This window comes from Mus musculus, chromosome 1 (genome assembly GCF_000001635.26).
Source record: "Mus musculus strain C57BL/6J chromosome 1, GRCm38.p6 C57BL/6J".
NCBI lineage: Eukaryota > Metazoa > Chordata > Mammalia > Rodentia > Muridae > Mus > Mus musculus.
The window spans coordinates 189,901,422-189,922,792 of record NC_000067.6 but is presented as its reverse complement, the minus strand read 5'-3'; the positions used below and the strand labels follow the sequence as shown (position 1 = coordinate 189,922,792).

The following is a 21,371-nucleotide window of genomic DNA, read 5'->3' as shown; positions in this document are numbered from 1 at the left end:
GATTTATGACTTTCTTTTTCTGTTATTATGGAATTTTTTTTAATCAAATTGTTACAACGTTGGAACGTAGACTTTGGGGTAACCCAAACCTGGCCATGACCCCTCCTATTGGCTCCAGAATGAACTCTCTCTAAGTTCCCTGGGAGGTGAGAACTGTGTTTTTTAGCACGCACAGCTCAACTGCAAACCACACTCATTCATTCCCTGCTCCACCACCCGGGATCTTAGTGGGGACGCTGTCTGCGGGCACAGCGGGTGGTGGCCTGGGTGGCTTGGGACTCCAGCCTTCCTCACCGGGCAGCGCAGCCTGGCGGGTGCAGGCGGACTCCCGTGCGCGCGCCCTGCGCACCGCCCTCCCGCCCCGCGCTCCGGGGCGCGGCCAGGGCACAGCACCCGCCCCGAGCAGAGCGCCGAGTTCCTTGAAGGCCGGCGGCCGCGGCAGACCTGCCTTCGCTCCCTCCCTCCCTCCCGTGACGCGCGTGCCCCGCAGCGCGCAGCCGCAGCGCCGCCAGCATGCGCGCCGAGGCCCGCGGCGGCCTGGAGCGCTTCTGCAGTGCGGGCAAGGGCCGGGGGCTCCGCGCGCTGCGGCCCTTCCACGTGGGCGACCTCCTCTTCTCCTGCCCGGCCTACGCCTGCGTGCTCACCGTGGGCGAGCGGGGCCACCACTGCGAGTGCTGCTTCGCCAGGTACGCGGGGACCGTGCGGGCGGGAGGGGCCACGCGGAGCCACGTGCGCCGCGTCCGCTGAGCCACGGCCTGCCCCGCAGCCGGACCTGCGCCGCCCCACGCGTGTCCGTTCTAGCTTAGGTTCTCTGTGGTCCCGAGGCCTCCCGAGCTGTCCTGAGATGGGCGGCTCCCCCACCCCCTAGGGAGTGATGACCCGATCAGCCAGGGACGCTTCCGGTCATTCTGGAGGAGGGAAGCTATGGAACAGACACGCCTATGAGACTGGGCTCCGTGGATTGGGATGAGGGGACACAGTTTGTTGGGAGAATATTTGATTGTACTACTTCATACATGTCCTGAGTGTGTAGATGCTGTATCCACGGCCACATGCTAAGCCTTAAGGTAGTTGCGGATCAGGAAGGTGCGTTGGGATTCCCCCATCCCACCCTGTGTCTTCATTTTACAGACACACTTTATCTTAAAGGCCGAGAAGAGATCATTTTACTGTTGGGACACTAAAGCCCAGAGAGGAAGGGTAGCTGTGTATACACAAGGCACTAATTAGGGGCTGGAGCCTGGCCTGTCAGGACTGACACGTCCCGCCCACCCACTTCCTTGCTTCCTAAGTTTGCTGAGGTAGGGGGTCTGGCTTTGGAGTTGAGCCTGTCCCAGGCCATCTGTGGATGCCTGAGGAAGGAACCCTGCCTGACTTGCTTTGAAGGTCAGTGTCATCACCTTTGAAGTGGAGATGGTGGGCTAGATTAAGCTAACCTGGGGTTCTGCAGGTACCTCTTGCGGGCTGCCCCCAGTCCTGCACTCCACGAAGCTCTCAGCCTCCCAGACTCGTGCGCCTCGTTCTACAATAAGACAACAAAAGAATGGACAAAGGTTGCATATTAGAGTAATCTCGGCCGGACTCCCTGCCAGAACTGTCTTCCGCTGGGGGGGACCTGGAAAGGAACTAGACGCAGAAGCGTGCCGTGGGCAGCGGAAGGGCTGTATGTGATGTGCCTCTTTGAATTGGCGAGCCAAGAGCTAAAGGGTCATGGCACCACTTTGCGACGTTTGAGTGAAGTGAGCATTGGGTTTTCCCAAAGTTAAAAAGGCTGCTGCAACTGGTCCCTTGATCTTCTGAGCCTCGCTGTGGCTGGGAGTCTGCAGCAGTGTGGGTGTCTGCAGTAAAGGAGCAAAGCGGGTCACCCAGCACAGAGGGGGCCTCCGTCAGGGGTCCTGGCGCTTGGTGTGCGGTGAGAGGCGTGGGCCTTGCGGAGTGCGTAGTAGGGACTCGTGGCCAGTTCTCTCCTCCTGAAATTAAATATCTGCGTTGACAGCTGAGGCGTGCTTCTCTCCTGTTGGGAGTGTCCTGATTGTACAAAGACACACAAGCTTCCAGAAGTACCCTTACAAATCACCCAGCCTCAGGAATCCTGTCATTTGTGACAGCTAACCCCCCACTCCCCTTGACATTTGTTAATGTCACTAATTTTGCCTCAGTTCCCTCTCCTGGGCCCCCCAGGCTGCCATTCCATTGTCAACCAATCTCTTCTGTTTGGCTTATGTAACAGTCAGAACTTGGAACTCAACTAAAATATTGCCCAAGAAATAAAACTCACAAGATCCGTGCACCTAGAGAAATCTTCGTACCGCATCCCGTGGTTGCCGTAAAATCTGGTTAGTTTTGCTAGATCGTTCTAAGACTGTGTTACTCCATCTCCTACTTGTGTGTGACTGAGGCCTGACCTGTTCTTGTGTATTAAAGGGGGGGATGCACAGCTCTGTGGAGTTTCAGGAGCATGTTACAGGTGGGGTGCGTGTCGGTTCATGTGTCATGCCCCCAGAAAAAAGCTGCGCTGTCCTTTTTTGTGCTAGAAGTATAGTATTATCACTTAAGATAGATGAGCCTCCCGGGGTCTCATGCCACATCTACTATGTTATAATTTAACTCACTTGGGAAGAAAAACTATTTCTCCAGGAGTGAGCATGTTATATTAACCGAGAAATAATGGTAGAATGTTATTTTTTAAGCTCTCTACAAAATAGGATTCTTAGTGCCAGGAATTTTTTTATTCCCCCTTCTGGCAGTTTTAAATTAGTATCACATTTTCTCAGCTTGGTAGGTGACATTTGGGAAGATGCAGATTTTGCCTCAGCTGCTAGAAGGCAACTCCTAAAAATATAAGTAACTTCTAGGTGAGAGCTATCCCTCATATATACATACATATGCACGCCTGCCCACCCACCTGCCCATATGTCTGTGTACGTGTTTTGGTCCCTGGTTAACATCTACACACAGTTCTTACACATTCTTTAAATATATATATATTTCAAACTGAAAACTGGACATTCTGACTCAATTTTATTGGCTTCAGAAAGAAAGGCTCAGCTGTGACCAGGGGTTGACTAGAATATACTAGAATATTTATTCTTCCTCTAGGACCGAGGTCTCCCTCTTGATCTTTATTCTCTTGCTCCTGGACTGCTGTATAACGAGGATGCTGAGTGTGGGAGAGAGCCCGAAGGCCCTCGTGGCTTTTGCAGCAGGGAGCCCTGTGCTCTGCCAGGCTCACACGGACTGAGGCATTAAGAACAAAGAGGATGAGAAGTCCTGTCATGAGCAGTTAGACTTTTGCCCCCTTGTCCTCAGGTGAATTCCCTAACCGGTCCATCTTGCTTCTCCCATTGCCTGACATGAAATAGGCATTGATGGATGCAGTTACATAAAGGACCTCAGAGGCAGCACTCAGTGCTGCTCTGACTCCAGCTATTCTAGAATATTCTGTAAGAACATGAGGAAATACAACTTCAAATGTTCTAAAATTATCATGATTTCTAGATGGGAGATTGGGTATAGGCACTAATAAGGATTTTCCCTCATCTGTTAAATCCGTTTATTAAATACATAATGAAGATGAAGACACACAGACAAGAGATGTTCTCTGAAAGTGACCCTTAAGAATAAGGTGAGCGTTTGTGACGCAGGCCTGGGACCCCATCTCCTTGGGAGGCTGGTACAGGGTTACAGAGCAAGCTCAGGCTAGCAAAAAACAAAACGAAACAACAACAAACTCAACTCTATGGGAATCCTGCTGCTTGGGGGTGGCATGTCCTAGTGTGGGGGAGGAGCGTGGTTCTTCTGTTTATAGGTAAGGAACTCTTTGGTTAGCACTTCCACTGTTTGAGAGACAGCAAAGCAGGGACAATCTCTAAGAGCAATCTCTAAGAGAATGGGCTTCTGGCTGTGTCTCTTCCACAGTGACTGTGGGCAGTGAGTTCCTCTGCCTGTAAACTTATCCCTCAAGCGCTCATCCTGCGGAGCCTGCTGGAAGGTGAGAGTGGAAGTCAGGTGCCCCCAATGGCTTTCCATGGGCTGAGCTTGGTTTTTGGACTCTCTGACTTATATACAAGATATTGCAATTCCGGAAACATGCTTTGTGAGGTAGAGGGGATCCTCTACTCACCGACACAGAGCTAAAACCTGCTGTCCTCCTGAAACTTCCAGAACAATAATGGGGAGAGTTTTCACTGTTTCCTGAAACCCAGTGTCAGTCAGCATTACATCCACAAAGGCAGGGCTCCCTCAGAAAGTCTTTCCGACTCCAAGGTGCTCAGACATGTTATTCTTGTAGCATGAGATTAGATAAATACTGAACGAGAATGAGAGAAAACAGGGTTTTCCACCTAATAAGGCCATCAGGACTCCTATTTCTTCCCTTGGCCCTGATTCTTTCAAATATGACTCTTAAAGTCAAAACAATATTCTTTGGGTGGTGGTGGTGGTGGTGTGTGTGTGAGTATGTATGTGTGTATGTATATGTATGTGTGTATGTATATGTAAGTGTGTATTTGTATATGTATATGTATGTATATTTGTGTGTGTGCATGTATGCATGTGTATTTGTGTGTATGTATGTGTGTGTATTTGTGTATGTATATGTGTGTATATTTGCATGTGTGTATGTATGTATGTATATGTGTATGTGTACTCACACAGACCCTCAAGTCACATCTGCCTGTGCTCGTCCTATACCCTTCCCTTGATAGGTGGTATCTGAATGATCCTTCCTCAGTTGGAAGCTGATCCTTCCAGGCAAGCACCTCACCAGTTTATGTCCAGGATCCTTTCCTAATTTGTTGCTGTTTTGTTTTGTTTCGTTTTGTTTTGTTTGAGACAAGGCTCTGTATATACCTTGGTTGTCCTGGACTCACAGAGTTTGCCTGCTTCCGCTGGTCAAAGGCTAGTGCTCTGATGTCTGGCTCTAATTAAAAGCAACAACAACAAAACCTTACTACTAAGTAGCCCTCAGAATTGCAGTTCAGTCCTCCTTAGTAGCTGGGATTGCAGGTCTGGCCACTGGACTTAGTCATCATTTCTAAACGGTTTCTAATCAGTTGTCAGAGCCGTCTTCACTCTGTGTCCTAGGCAGATGCTTTGGGATCTGATTAGGAGCAGCATGCATGCTCCTGTGTGAACCATTGTTGCTTAATGTGATGGAATACTTTAAAGCATTACCATGGGAGCACGTAGAACCCCTCCATGCCCGCCCATGCATCTCACTTCGATGTAGTCTAGCAGGACCGCATTTGTGAGTAACCTCTTTTATCTTTCTTTAGTTTTTAGAACCTCTGCATAGATTGGATTTCTCGTGTCCTTTTACCATGAGGCTTCTGAGTAGCATTCTTGTAGGACAAGTAGGTTGCCCACTTCCTGTTGCAGGTTCTTTATAAATACCTTTTTTTTTTTTAAAGCCTCCAGTTCCTCAGTAAAGGGTCAGGCGAGTCTGCAGCCCTGAATGTGACCTTCAGAAAATCTCAGGATTGTCTGTTTTAGTATTCAAAGTAAGGGGAATGCCTGAGAAAGTGTCTGCTGTGTTGCAGTGCCATAGACTTCCTCTCTCGCTAAGCCTAATCACCTTTTCCCTGTTGCTCTAAAAAGGAGACACAGTCAACTCTTTTTGACCAACTTTCTTTCTGCCTCCCCTGCACCTCCGAGGTAATTCCAGGGCCCTGTCTAGGTGGCCTTTCATCTAATGCTCAAGGCCACTCTAATTTTGAAAACGCCCATTACCAGCCTTGCAGAGACAGCCCCTTTTGGCTTTGGCCACCTCTTTGAACTAGTGTGTGTGTCCTGACCCTCCCTTGCAACTAACCAGGCCTAGAACAGGCGCCCTGCCTGAGCTTGGCTGAGTTCCGCCCTCCATTTCTCTGGGAGCCCGGCTGTCTGGTGTCCAGGTCTGCCCTCTCTGAGATTGATCGGAGGCTACCGTAGCCTGGTCTCTCTTCCCTCTCAGGGACTTGCCTAGGGAACCTCTGTGGCTGTCTCACAGGTGCCTTTCCCACCCACGTCCGCAGCCCTCACATCTGTGGATTCTGAGAATCTGCACTAGTTTAGGGGTGCAGTTCTCAGGCGGGGAATTGACTGAAGTTCCTGTCTTTTCAGGGTTGAACCCCTGACCTTGGCCTCATTAGCTCTCTGAGCCTTCACAAAGCCTAGTACCTCACTTTGTGTCACTTCTGCTGACTCCCTGCTTGCCACCCTCAGAGGTTTCCTTTTCAATTGCAAAGGCGTTCACAGGGACACAATAGAACAGAAAGAAATCCTGCCTCTCCAAGGCTGCTTGGAAGGACCAGAATATGCAATTTAGCAGGAAAATAATACAAGGGGGAAAAAAAAGTCTTGAAGGTTCTAGAAACAGCTCATCTTTTCAGGGCACACATGTGCTGAGGATCCAGCTGGCTCTCCTCAAATCTTCAATCAGAAATTTTAAAATAGTGCACAACTCCTTGTACCAATTTATTAGTGTAAAACCTGGTGAGTCTCGCCTGTGAAGTGGAAAGGTGTGTTATGCTGTCAAAGGACAGAGAGAACGCATCTGAAAATTCCTAAGTGCTTATTCCAGGCAAGTTCATAGTATCGTAGACCAAATCGAGGGCTTACCATGATAACAAGGATGTAGGTTCTGATTCCCCAAGGGCCGTTGGTACCCAGGGGACAGGGCTTGCTGTAGAGGACAGAAAATGATATTGTCAGAAGAGCTGTGTTTCAGACCAGCCCCAGGGTGCCTAACAGTGTACACTTAAAGGATTTTACATCCTGGCACTTGACAGAAATTGTTAAAATCTGAGGGGGGTGGGGGGAGGGTGCGGAGGGCTGGAGTGGAGGGGGGGGGGAGGAAAGTTCTGGAATCAGAGGACTCAAGTTCAAATCCCAGCGCCCATGTCAGACAATTCACAACTGTCTGTAAGTCCAGCTCCAGGGGGGCGTGACGCCCTCTTCTGGCCTCTTTAAGCAGTACACACACACACACACACACACACACACACACACAATACACATGGATTTGAAGCACTTTTTCTTTTCAGAGACTCTTCACAGACATGGACGCTGGCTCCCACTCCATTCATAGTCTCTCTGTGGTGGCATTCCTGTAAGACATACTTCCCGTGAGCCCGAAAAGTCTTAAATGTCACTTCACCTGTGTACAGTGATAACCTCAAATGTCCTTCAAGCCTCAGATGTCAGGGGCTTTAGTTACTAGCCTAGCCCCTGTGTTCTCAGAGAGTATATACACTGACTCCTTTTTACCCTATATAAAAGTATACTTATATACTATATATATATATCTCCCTAGAAAAGACTGAAGCAGCCAAGCTCTGTCATTCCAACAGACTATGCTCTGCACAGCACAGCCTTCACCTCAAAGGGCATAAAGATAATGCAGCTCTTTTTAAAGGATTTTTGTGTGTGTGTGTCAGAGGACAGTTTGTAGGAGTGGGTCCTTCCAGTGGTTAACCTGCAGTTTTCTAGACCTCCCAGGAGAAATCCTATTTATGGAGAAAGGGCCCATCCCGAGCCCCAAAGACCATTTCAGATTAATGCTCTCATCCCATTTCAGACATCTAGAGCTCCGCCATTTATCTTGCTTCTTAAATGAACAGGAGGGGCAATTGTGTCTTAGAACCTTCTAGGATGTAACTCGGGACCCCAACATGCTCTGTTGGCTAAGACAGCTGGCCACTCACTCTCCCTTTAAGAACCCACACTTCGGGACGTCCTGCCTCCGGCAGATTTCTTTGAACTGCTTCCACTCAACTCTCTCTCAGGTGTGCCTCACTGTCTCCTGAACACCTTTCTCCTCTCGCTCATGCTTAAGCCTGCATTTAATATCGTTAACAGAGTCTCCACTCTATAGCACGAACTGGAAAATCCTCAGATTCTTTTCAGCATCTATGGAGCAGTGAGTCCTGACTTGGCCTGCGTTGAGTTCCTTGAAAGTCTAAGGGATTCTTCAGGCTGCTGAGGGCGGCCTGCCTTCCACTTGGTACAGCAGGCTTTCATTCCAGCAGTTTGGGAAACTTACAACATTAGTTTCTGCCTTATGCCCTAAATATTCCCTGCCTCCCCCAGAGGACTCCGGTCCCACTTTTAACAAGCTTCAGAACAAAGCCGGAGCGAGGGGAAGGTTCAGCCGGCTCTGGGAAGGAGCCCCTGCTGCGTGTGGCTCCTGATTCCCCAGTGCCTCACGTATTAAAGTGAGGTGGGGGGGACATCTTTCACCATCACACAAAAACCCGCAGCCCGAGTGCTGTCCTGGTCCCCTGACCAGGGTTATAATAGGACCGTGCCACAGATTCGCCCATCTTTGTTCCTCCCCAGTAGGACCACGGGCCTTGCTGGTGTGAGCACCCTCACCAGGACAGGGCTAACTTTTGCACTGATTGTCTAATCTCAGCCTCTGGTGAAGTTGCGCCTCACTGCTAGGCTTTGCCTTCTCTCCTTTTCATTTGGCCGGGCAGCCTCTGTTAGGCCGAGCAGACTTGTCACCGTTAGTTAAAAGTAATTGTTATTGTAAGCCCCCTGTAAGCGACAGTCCATTCCTTTCATGGTCAAACCCAGTAAGCACTCGTTTCAGCAACAGAAAGCAGAGAGTGGACAGAAGCAGATCTTTTCAAGTGGACCAACAGCACCCGCAGCAGCGGGCTAACTAGCAGGCTCGTTAATTACATGCCTAACTTGTTGATCTCCATGGCCTGTGCGTTTTAGAGGCAAGAGAAGACTACTGTGTTTCCTCCCATAGAGAAAAACAAGGGCCTCTGTTTCCCCGTTCCACCACTCATAATCAAATACTTACATTCTTCTACAATGTTTCATTTTCCCTCTCTGTGAACAAAGAACCTTTCTAGTCATCAAAGTTATGTATTTGCCCATAAGACATAGGCTCCTGAAGCGTCCGTTCTGTAGCTGTGAGGGCTGAGTGGGTGTACTGCAGCTATTTCTGTAGTTGATATTACTGTAAAAATTATAAAAGCACAAAACAGGCTAATTTAAAGGGCCAACATAAGGCTCAGCGCTTACTGAATGCTGACCATGCGCTAAGCAGGGTATTAAAGACTTTGCACGATTAATTTTCATCGCCAACCTTCGAAGTCTCAAGTATACATTCGTGCCGTGCCATGGGGGAAACCAAGTTCAGAAAGTAGTAACGGTTTCTCTCCAGCCCCCACCCCACAGCTTGCCAAACCCCAGAGAAGACGAGGCGTCACAGCTGGGTGGAGGGAAGGGTGGCCTGGATTCATCCTGCCTGTGACTGGAGACAGACTCGGGTTCTCTTCTGGAAGCTCACACCAGCCTCTAGAGTTCTTTCTGTTGTGCTGTGTCGGAAGATTACGAAACCGTGAACCTCTCCATCCTGCAGTGTGAATACAGGCCGGCCCTGCCTCCTAGAAGCACAGTAGAACCTTCCGGAGAACCTGGGATGTGGCTCAGTTGAAGAATTAGCCTGGAATGCATCAAGCCGCTGCCTCAGTCTCCAGCACGGGATAAACTGGGAGTGACCTTGTAACCCCGGCTCTTGAGAGGTCGAGACAGGAGGATCAAAAGTTCAAGGCCATCCCCAATTACATTGCAAGTTGGAGGGTGTCTCGGCCCCTGCCCAGGCACTCATGCTGTTTGTTGGTACTTGCTCTGCAGCCAGGGCCAGGGCTGAGGGCCGTGAGAGGTGATTAGTGACCTGCTCATCTACCCAGCCTCCTTTATTGACGGGATGTAAGGAAACTCGGGCCTTTTCTTTCTCATTCGGCGCAGCTTCCCCTGCACCCCAGAAGGTTACTCAGGTTGTATCTTAGCCACCGTTCTACTGAGAAGAGACACCATGACCATGGCAACTCTTACAAAGAAGAGCATTTCACTGGGGCTGGCTCACAGCTTCAGAAGGTTAGCCCATTGTCATCATGGCGGGAAGCATGGCGGCACACAGGCAGACTTGGTACTGGAGAGGTAGCTGAGAGTTCTTGATCCACAGGCATTTGGGAAGAGACAGTGAGTCACTAGGCCTGCCTCGCTTGAGCTTCTGAAGCCTCAAAACCTGTCCCCAGCAACACACTTCCTCCAATAAAGCCACACTCATTCCAGCAAGGCCACACCTCCTAATAGTGTCGTTGTCCCCCCCCATGGGCCTATGGGGCCATTTTTATTCAAACCACCACAGGTTACTTATGTGACAAGTTCTAGCGCTGTGTGTGTTTCAGGTCGGGCGTCTTTCAGTGTTTGCCTGTTCCTGTGGAGAAGAGAGTCAGTTATCCTTGGGCACGTACAGCCTCGTCTCTAGTCTGTTTTTCAAGCATAGGAACCTGCCGCCACGGCACAGGTTCTAGCTCTGTCGGTTTAGAGTTGAGGCTCAGCCATGAGACCCTTTTTTTCTTCCATGTGTGTCAAAGTTAGTTTCTGTTAACTAGACACACGCCGAAGGAAAAGGATATAGAAGCTGCCGCCACCAGACTGTACTGTAGGCAAGTCTGTAGAGACATTATGGGGACATTGATGGAGGGTCCAGCCCACTGGGCGGGGTCATCATCCCTGGGCAGCTGGTCCTGGGTTGTACTAGAGAGGCAGCCCGTAGGGGCAGTGTTCTCCACGGCCTCTGCTTTTAGTTCCCCTGCCTTTTATGATAGACTCTAAGCCAAATAAACCCTTTTCTCTCACAAGTTGCTTTTGGTCAGTGTTTTATCACAGCAACCAAAAAAAAAAAAAAAAATTACCCAGGTCAAGTGTGTGTGCATGTGACTGTGGTGTGTGTGTGTGTGTGTGTGTGTGTGTGTGTGTGTGTGTGTACAGTTACCTATGCATTTGCACATAGAAGCCAGAAGAAGTTGGGTGTCTCCTATCACACACTCTCTCTCTTTCTTCTTTCTTTTTGAAGCAGATCTCTAGCCATATTGGCTGGATGGCGAGCGATCTCCCAGAATCCACCTCCCTGACTTCCGAGCCCTGGTCAGAGCTGGGTTACAGCCGTGTCCCACCTACCTGGTTTTTATGTGGGTGCTGGGGACCTGAACTCAGGTTGTCTGTCATGTTTGCATAGCCAGTGCTTTATGAGCCCCCTTCACTACAGACTTTTGAAGAGTTTGTGTCTGTTTCCATGTGTGGGAACAACTGAGCACCCATTTGCCGTCGATGCCTGGCCCTTTCCGTCTCTTCCCATCTCAAACGGTTCAGGTCCATGTTCGGTTTCTTCCTTAATAGCAGCCGTCGAGATAGCTAGCTTTCCCATTTCCTGCTCTGGAGGCAGCTTGCTCACTTGGCTTGCTTGCTACCTTCAGGGCAAGCAGGAGGTGTGCTTGCTCACAGTCCATGCTGGAGGACATGATCTCACCATCCTTTGCTTTGTGCCCCTGAGGAGCAGGCCAGCGTCCCTCCACTGAACAGACAGGGACAGGGGTAGGTGAGTGGGAGAGTAGATTATTGAGAAAAGTTAGTAATTTTCATCAAGCCATCAAGGAGGAAGATTGTAGATCTTTTTTCCTAGAAGACAAAAATAAATTATAAAGGCGGCATTTAGATCGGATTGCTTATGAGGGCTTCTCCCAGTTATAACCGACTTCTGGGAGAACTGTGAGTGCTCCTTCCATGGTCTCCCTGCCTCTGCTCGCTCCTTGGCAAGGCTCCCAGGGCACACCACTTGCCAGTGCTGACATGTCACTTCACAGTTATGTCTGAGTGCCCTCTGACCTTTTTGCCGTGGTGTAAAGGGCAAGCAGCCAGCTCCTAAGCCTGTTGCTGTCAGAGGGGCCTCCGGTAATTCGGGCCCGAGAAGTCACTCTACCAAAGTAGCGGCTCCCTTTCTGACCCACCTGAGCATGTAAACTTGGTGTGTTTGTGTGTTTTCCTCCCATGTGGGTCCCAGTTAGTCCCTGGAGTTGGGCACTTCCGCACTCTGTAGTAGTCAGCGCAGTTCTCAGGGTGGCCTTCCTGGGTTACTTTCTCCATCAGGGAGGAACATGGTGCCTGCCCTGAAATGCTGAGAAGCAGCGGGGTGGGGGTGGGGTGTTGAACATTAATATGCACAGTCTCCATGAGGAGGTGTCAGCCCCCTGCCTGCCGGTGCCACCCCACTGGGGCTGCAAAGGTGGTTAGAGGAGAAATGACAGACAGGAAAAGTGACAGACAGAGGGGGCAGCTAGGACTCCCCCCTCACCCCCATCCCCGCAAACAAAGCAACAGGGATGACAGTACACTGCAGCATGGACAGGGCCACACACACACACACACACACACACACACACACACACACACAGCAACTCTTAGAAATCAGGAGGCAGCAGTTTTTGTCCTTCGTACGAAGCAGGAGCATCATAGCAGTGAGCAGGCCACGTGCTGACAGGACAGCAGGGCAGTCAATGTCACCTGTACACCGTGGATGTGTAGAGCAGCCAGCCGGCTGCCACGGCGCCACATTCAAGGACTGGCCACAGCTTGCTGGACGCGTTGCTTTTACATGGAGCTTTGCACCCCTTTCCTGTATCCCTACACTCTGAGCATTGTTTCTCGCCTGCTGCTACCAGCCCTATATCCGCATCCCGGCATCCCTTCATGGACTGTGACATCATGTTCATTGGCTTCTGTGGCTTATTAATCAGAAAACCAAGACACAAGAGAATCTGACTTTTCCCAGACTACAGGGTATAACAGTACAGGTGATGCTGGGGTCAGGGCCCATTTTTGTGGTCACTGAGACAGTGTTTACCCTTGTTCTCTTTGCTAAGTGTTAGTGTGTTCTCTATGATGGATTTGTCTTCAAAGGCCAAACCTGGTCCTTCTTGGGAAAAGTGCACTTGTGGGGAGTCAGGTAAGGAGAACCTGGCTGTGACCAGGTGGTGTCTGTTACTGTCTAACTGTCTCTGCCTCTCACCACTAAGACACCGTTTTCTGTCTTTAAGGAAAGAAGGATTGTCAAAATGTGGACGGTGCAAGCAGGCGTTCTACTGCGACGTGGAATGTCAGGTAGGCGCGGGGGCCAGCTGGCGGGAGGCCTGCCTGCTCTTCTCTGGAGGTTGGGACCAAGGTCTTTGTCATTGGCTTCCTGTTCCACAGCTCTCCACTACATTGAGAGCACACCAGGTGTGCATGAAGCTCCCAGAAGTAACCAGCCCTGGGGACAGGCAGTCAGCTTACAGCTACAACAGGGCTGGTTGATGCATTGCAGGAGGGAAAGACCCTAGAATGTTGTGCTGGGTGTGGCTGGGGATCATGCCGAGGGTTAGCTTGCATCAAGGACACCATCAGCCAAGTTTGGGAGCTGGCAGAGATGTGGGAAGCAGAGTCCCACTCAGACTGTTAGAACTCAGCCTGATGGCAGCTGGGCTCGGGGGGGGGGGGGGGCTAGTACCGGGGAGCCAACGGGTCGTGGTCATGAACGTGAGCTAAGCCTGCGCCTTGTGAGCAGCCTGAGTCAGGGACTTGGGAGCTAAGGAGTGATGGATGAGTCTTGGGTAGGATCCTGTACGGTGTGACTGGAGAGAGAAATGAGGCCATTGTGGGACCTCTCAGGATATCCTTCTGAGGGACTAAGTAAGAAGGGTGACCCTAAACTTTTACAGCAAGCATCCAGTGCACAGCAATGTTGTTCCTAGAAAAGCATTGCAGGGTCAATGCAGGGGGCGCAGTCTCATCTCACAGCATTGCAGGGTCAGTACAGAGGGCACGGTCTCACCTCACAGCATTGCAGGGTCAGTGCAGGGGGTGCGGTCTCACCTCACAGCATTGCAGGGTCAGTACAGAGGGCACAGTCTCACCTCACAGCATTGCAGGGTTAGTACAGGGGGCACAGTCTCCCCTCACAACCTCGGCTAGTCACCAAAGTGAAGGATTTACTGGGAAGTTCGTCTTTCTAGAAAAAAAAGATCTGTATTTATGTGTGGTTCATAATGCATGTGTGTGTTTCATGTGTACATGTACATGCGTACATATACATGCATGTAGGCACACACATGGGTGCATGTATGTAGAGGCCAGAGGAGTCTTCCTTGATTGTGCTCTGTTTTATTTATTGAGCTCATGGTTTCGGCTGGTCCAGCCAGCCCGTCTGTCTCTGCCTCTCCAGTGCTGAGGTCACAGGCGGCCAGCCACACAGACCCAGCTTTCACACAGGGGTCTGGGGATCTGAACTCCTGTCCTCACAGTTGGGAGGTGGGAGCTTTCTCCACTGAGCCATCTCCCCAGCCCTGCATCTGGAATTTCTACCTCCTCTTGTTCAACCGGTACACGCTCCCAGCCTGGAAGCCTTCTTTTCTTCCTTTCTTCAGGACTCTCTTACCCCACCTTACCAAATGCTGATGCTCTAGGGGGGTGGGGCAGGGACCGTAGGTGACAGGATCTGCCCCTCCCCGTCTAGAAGCACCTCTGCCGCTCCAGTTCTAGTGACTGTTCATACCTCCTCAGGCTTTTGGACCCAGAACACTTAGCAGTGGGAGGAGTCACTGCTGAGCTATGTCCCAGCTGACACTAGAGTGCCAGGGACAACAACCTTTGCCAGGGTAGAGCCAACATGCCATGCTGGCGTAGGAAGCTGACACTCCCTTGGGTCAGGAGGTCACGCACCTGTGTCTCCCTCAGGAGGCTTCCTGAGGTGGCCAGTGTGAGCAACAGTGGACATAGACGTGAGCTTTGGTCCAGTTTTCAGGGCCCATCACTGTCTCTAGATGCTCTGGCCTAATGTGGGTGGGTGCCCTGTGCTTAGCTTGCTGTGAGATATTCAAGTGACTGTCTCTATGTGTGAGTCAGACATTTCAAGAAAAGTTAACTCATTCCCTCCTGGTTGTTTTAGAAGCAAGGGAGAGCTGTGGTACACATCCCAGATGTAAGAGCAGGAAATGAGACATGACCAAGTGCCAGAGCCCAAGTTCCCTCCTATAGGCTCTGGCCTGGCAGGTCACAGGACATCTCTGGGTGACACTTTCTTCACGTTCGAGTGAGGACACCCATGCCCATAGTGAAAAGCAGGAAAGAGAGGCTTGTGTTAACGCGGATGCCCTGAGCGGCCACACAGGATTCTTATAGGTAATATTAGACTGCACGGCAAAGTAGATTTTCTGTAATTCAGACTGGATAGAAACTTGGTTATGTGTAAAGGATAAAGAGGCTTGTCTTTCTAGGAGGATGGCTGGCACGGAGCTCCGCAGGGCTCTGCTATGGATGAGGGGTGTTTAGTGTAACAATAGTCACCCTTCTGCAACAGGGAGAGTTCAACAGAGAACCTCAAAATGCGTGATGTGCTCTGTGACCACCCCTCCCTTCCCCTGGGCTCACTGAGCTCAGGAGACAGATATTCCAGCGAGCCATCCTGGTCTGTGTTGGGATTTTGAGGTGTCCATGCGGTTCCTGATGGTTCTGGTCCTGGTTTGCAGACTCTGAAAGCTCATTTGGGGCAGGCTCGCATTAGTTAAGGTCTATGCCAGAATGCTTGCTGGTTGCTCTCCATCAAACACAAGTTTGTACAGTCAGCCCCTGCAGGACAGCTAAAGGTGGCTGTGTCTGCTGAAATGGCAGTGAGGAGCCCAGGGGGTGTGGGGGGAAGAGAACAGACTCTCCTGTTTGGAGATGCTAGGCTGTGATATCCCTAATGGAGTCTCCTGGTCCATCAGTCTGAGGACAAGGTGCCTGGGACACCCTCTGCAGCTGTGAGTTTCTGTCTTTCTACTGAGTGTCACATGACCAAGTAGGTGGCACCTGTGACACTGGCTTCTGGAGCCTCTTATTTCTAAAGGTGGCAGACTGGGTTTAACCTGAAACTTCGTCCTTTCTTCCTTCTCCCTCCCTTCCTTCCTTCCTTCCTTCCTTCCTTCCTTCCTTCCTTCCTTCCTTCCTTCCTCCCTCCCTTCCTTCCTTCCTTCCTTCCTCGTCTATCTCCTGAACAAAGAGGCTCATAGCCACAGGGGTTCCCCCTTTAGTAAAGAACAACTAAATGGACGAGGAGCAGTGTTTTGTAACAGAATGGGCATGAGGGTTTAGGAGAAATAATGCCTATGCCAGGGCTGGAGTTCAGGAAGTGTCTGACCAGTACTCACTGGACCGTCGTTGTTGGGTAGACCCGAACAAATCCAGATACCTGGGCCAGTGCTGGTGAAGCCCACTGCGGTCTCCTAAGCCAGTCCTGAGGCCCAGCTGCACCCTCAGCACTCAGCTCTCCACCTGTCCCACGCCACCAGGAAGGAAGGAGTGGGAAGCCAGAGCATCTCCCCATGACTGTGACCTCCCTGCCTACCGTGGCTCAGCGGCATGATGGGCCTTCTGACTCCCTCACAGCAGTCACGGGGGGTGGGGGGGGGGTGGGGGGGCAGAGCAGAAGCCTGTGGCGTGTTCTTGCGCGTCTCATCCGCACGAGGCAAGGAGACAGTGTTACATTTGAAAAGGCCTAGAACAGTGGAAACCCCATGTGCTGCAGAGAGAAAGGGGGGCTTCAGAGCAAGACTCGGGATGTCTCCTCCAGGAAGGCAGACTCATTGGCTCCGTAAAAGTCTCAGTACCCTCCCACCTCTTCGTGCTTCCCTCACTGACGGTGTGTGCGCACAGGGAGACAGTTCCTCCACTCACTGTGTGTGTGTGTGTGTGTGCGCGCACAGGGAGACAGTTCCTCCACTCTGTGTGTGTGTGTGTGTGTGTGTGTGTGTGTGTGTGTGTGTGTGTGTGTGTGTATGTGCGCACAGGGAGACAGTTCCTCCACTCTGTGTGTGTGTGTGTGTGTGTGTGTGTGTGTGTGTATGCACAGGGAGACAGTTCCTCCACTCTGTGTGTGTGTGTGTGTGTGTGTGTGCACAGGGAGACAGTTCCTCCACTCTGTGTGTGTGTGTGTGTGTGTGTGTGTGTGCACAGGGAGACAGTTCCTCCACTGTGTGTGTGTGTGTGTATGCACAGGGAGACAGTTCCTCCACTCACTGTGTGTGTGTGTGTGTGTGTGTGTGTGTGTGCACAGGGAGACAGTTCCTCCACTCTGTGTGTGTGTGTGTGTGTGTGTGTGTGTGTGTGCGTGCGAGCACAGGGAGACAGTTCCTCCACTCTGTGTGTGTGTGCGCGCGTGGGAGCACAGGGAGACAGTTCCTCCACTCTGTGTGTGTGTGTGTGTGTGTGTGTGTGTGTGTGTGTGTGTGTGTGTGCATAGGGAGACAGTTCCTCCACATCGCATCCATGAGCATCCTTGCTCCTGCACTGGGATCAGGTACCTGTGCTTATTGTATTGGTAGAAAAATAACTTTGAAAGATAAGCTTGAAAAGAACCATGAGCACAAAACCCTACCACCTCTTACTTTGCCATGGACTGATGCTTAAGTTTATTTTACCAGCAATATATTATTACTGAAAATTCAGAGGTGTAGTCTAGAGACATAGATAGATTGGTACATGGGTGGCTAGATAGATGATTGATAGAGAGATAGATATTTATATAGACAGGTAGTGTACTGGCTGGTTTTGTGTGTCAACTTGACACAGCTGGAGTTATCACAGAGAAAGGAGCTTCAGTTGGGGAAATGCCTCCATGAGATCCAGCTGTAAGGCATTTTCTCAATTAGTGATCAAGGAGGGAGGGCCCCTTGTGGGTGGTGCCATCTCTGGGCTGGTAGTCTTGGTTCTATAAGAGAGCAGGCTGAGCAAGCCAGGGGAAGCAAGCCAGTAAAGAACATCCCTCCATGGCCTCTGCATCAGCTCCTGCTTCCTGACCTGCTTGAGTTCCAGTCCTGATTTCCTTGGTGATCAACAGCAATGTGGAAGTGTAAGCTGAATAAACCCTTTCCTCCCCAACTGCTTCTTGGTCATGATGTTTGTGCAGGAATAGAAACCCTGACTAAGACAGGTAAATAGGTAGAGATAGATAGACATTTATATAGAGATAGATAATAGGTAGGTAGATAGACATTGATAGATAGATAGACAGACAGACATTTATAGATAGATAGATAGATAGATAGATAGGTAATAGATAGATACATAGATAAACATTTATAGATAGATATTTAGATAGATAAATAGAGAGATGGTAAATAGATATTTAGAGAGATGATAGACATTTATAGATAGATGATAGATGATAGATATTTAGATAGATAGATAGATAGATAGATAGAGAGGTATTTAGATAGATAGATAGATAGATAGATAGATGGATGGATGATAGGTAGGTGGGTGGGTGGGTGGGTGAGTAGGCAGGCAGATGGATGGGTAGATAGATAGATAGATACTTTACCCCTCAAGGAAAGGACTTGTGGCATCTATTTGGGTTCAAGTGTTTCCGAATCTTTTCTGAGTTTGAGTATTATTTCTCAGGAAAGTGAGCTTGTATCTTAAGAATGCTTTATAAGAATTGCAGTCAGGTAGTAGTAGCTTTGAGGGGATACAAAGATAGCTTTGTATCTTAAAAGAATATATGGTTGCCTTTTTAGAATTTTTGCACACTGTAATTTTCTTTTACAATTTCTCATGTACTGTATTATGGCAGGTGGCCTCTGGTGGAAGAGAGTGCTCTCAGTGAACACTGAGAGTGGGGTTTATGGGGCTGTAGCTCGGTTGCTGGGGTACCACTTGCAGGCGGGGCTCAATCCCCAGCACCATGAGAGTCAAGCTTGTCACTCACCTGTCTACTTAGCTCTTGAGAGGGAAGGCAGGAGTTTAAGGCTAGCCTTGGCTTTCTAGGGAGTTCTAGACCAACCTGGGCTATATGAGACCCTACTTCCTAAAACAAATAAAAAGCAAAGAAAACAAACAAAATGCCCAATGCTATCTGATATTTCTACCAGATTCTGTTTCTCCTTTTTTCAAAAAAATTTAATTTGGTGTTCATGGAGGCCAGAAGTGGGCATCAGAGCCTCTAGAGATGGATGGAGTCGTAGACAGTTGTGAGCCACCATGCGGGTGCTGGAAACTGAACCTCGGTCCTCTTCCAGTCCAGCCAGAGACTAAACTACTGCCATCTCTTCAGGTCCTAGTCTTTTAATAAAAATGAGCAGAGTCATTGGAGGTCATGTCTGTCACTCTTCCATAGTCCCCGTCTCTCACCTCACCTTTCAGAAGGAATCGCAGTTGGACTAGAGTCGGCTCTAATGCTAATTATCTTTTTGGCAAACCTAGCCTGATGCTGCTTACTCAAGCTCTGCCTTTCCTGTTCTGACATGGTCAGAAACTCCTTGAGGTCAGACACTCAGTCCCCTCTCCCTTCTGATGTCAGCAGCAAGGCTGGCTTAATGACTAACACAATTAAGAGTGGACAGGGGCCAGGTACTGTTGTACATGCTTCTTGTGGGCCGCCTGCTGGCATTCCCCCTGCCAGACCTGTCTGTCTGAGTGGACGTCCACTGCCCAGGTTGAAAGCCCCCATGCAGCACAGGCTTCAGGCCTTGGTCTGATTGTCACTGTTAGAAGGTGTGAAATCACAGACGCCGAGTTCCAGACTTGCTAAGTAACGAGAGGATCATGTTATTTACAGCCTCGAAGACAGGTGCACGGGGATTACGAGGCCTCATGGGCTGCCATAGCTGCTGCAGAACAGAGTCTAAATGGGGGGTCTCTTAGAGTCCCAGGCTGGTAGCCACCCTGCCTCAGGGCCTCAGCGTCCCTGAAGTTCAGTGAGCTGCTTTTTCCTTGGAAGACAGACCCGCCATAGAAGTCAATGTGATGTATTATTTACAGGAGCGTCAATTTTAAATTAATTATGTGAATGAGTATGTTATGTTGATACAATTGATTAATTTTGATAAATGTTAGTGTTTCTCCCAGGAGTTGATGCTTGGGAAATACCAAGCCCCTCTCAATCAAGGAAACCAGTAGTGTACAGACCCTGAATTTTTTTCAGTACAGGGTTTCTCTATCTCTAGTGCCCTGCACTCTATAGACCAGGCTAGCCTCAAACTCATAGACCCGTCTGCCGCTGCCTCCTGCGTGCTGGGATTAATGGAGTATGCTACCACGAGAACCATCTTAATGCAGGCTTTCTCATGAGTTCCTGGAGGCCCCAGTGGCACTTGCCTCTGAGTTCTGCCTGCTGGTGCCACCTCTGCTCAGCTGCCACAGGCCTTCCTCATCCCTTCCTCTCTGCCCTGTGGCCGCCCTGGATGCAGAGGCGTCTGCTGGACTTGTAGAGCAAGCCCCACCTGCTCCCTCCTCTGCCTCCTCCTTATGCTCTGTGGTGTAGACTGCAGCTAAAAACAGCTCCCGTGCTCCCAAGGGTGCCTCCATTTTCTCCCTGTCCCCGCTCGCAGTTATATCGGGTGTGGCGTTATTTAACTCCGTGAGCATCTTGGCGCAGAACCTGAGCCCCAGGGATATGCCAGGTGCTGCAGTAAATCAGGAGGACAGATTTTGTCTTCCCCTTGGGGTTCAGTGGAGGAGAGGGGCCAGGGAGACAGTCACTTAGCAGCTCTACTGAGTGTCCTCTGAATGGCAGGCTTAGGTGTAAGACCAGGGGTCCCCACTGTGAATAGCACAGGGTGGATGCCTTTATTCTCATGGGGACTGATGTGCGGGTAGTGGGGAGAACTGAGAAGCAGAAGGTGGTGGAAGGGAGCGTGGGGGCGGGGGAAAGACTCTTTGGTAGCTTAGGGCAGGTTTCTCAAAAAGCTGACCATGCGGGAGCAGAGGTGTGGAGACCAGAAGGAGTCAGGGAGATAGCGCTAGACAGCTAATACTGCAGGCCCAAGGGCCCTCGAGGGAGGGACAGGAAGGATGACCATAGGGCAACAGAGAGTCCGGAAAATGTGGAGGGAAGGCCAGCCCGAGAGCCGTCCCCACGGCCTTGCATGTCGTGCTGAGACGAGCCCTTCTGTGTAAGGTGAGAAGTCATGGAAGGTTCCGAGCTGACGCCCTGTCCTGCTCTCTGGTGTTTGCAGGGCAAAGGACAAAAGCAAGTGCTCAGCTAGAGATGTGGCAGTGATGGTGGCCGAGCTGGCGAGCCGGTCCTGATGGCACCCAGCACCATGTGTGACGGTGGACAGGACATGGGACACACATGCATGTACACACACACACACACACACACACACACACACACAGGCTTGTGCATGCTAAAGGTCAAATTTGAGCACCATTCTTTAGGACTTGTCCACCTTGGGCTTTAGGATTTTGGGTTTGTGTGTGTGTGCGCGCACTTTTTTTTTTTTTTTTGAGCCAGGGTCTGTCACTGACCTGAGGCTGACCTCTTAGACTGGGCTGTCTGGCCTGTGAGTCCCTAGGGATCCTCCTGTCTCTGCATCTCCAGTGGTGACATTTACACACATACTACCACACTCACCTTTTTTTTCTTTTTTAACAAGGGTTCTGGGACTCAAACTCAGGTCCCCGAGCTTGCATAGGCAAACCCTTAACCAGTGACCCATCTCTAAGCCAGAGTCTAACCCGGAGGGCAGAATAGAAAGAGTGGCCAGAGTCGGAGGTCGTCTGTGACTCCAGGC

General features: G+C 50.3%; 1 protein-coding gene across 4 annotated transcripts in view; it reads left to right on the top strand.

The window, feature by feature from the left end:
- The first annotated feature begins 297 nt into the window (after nucleotides 1-297).
- Smyd2 (SET and MYND domain containing 2) overlaps nucleotides 298-21,371 on the top strand; it is a 42,004-nt gene continuing 20,930 nt past the window's right edge. Inside the window, exons 1-2 of one of the 4 annotated variants that reach the window (XM_006497147.4) lie at nucleotides 298-686; nucleotides 12,879-12,942. In XM_006497147.4, coding sequence (XP_006497210.1) covers nucleotides 514-686; nucleotides 12,879-12,942 — 237 coding nt within the window. In that variant the 5' untranslated portion in view covers nucleotides 298-513. The remainder of the gene's footprint in view (nucleotides 687-12,878; nucleotides 12,943-21,371) is intronic. The other 3 variants (XM_006497146.4, NM_026796.2, XM_017320186.1) reach the window with 3 other exon arrangements.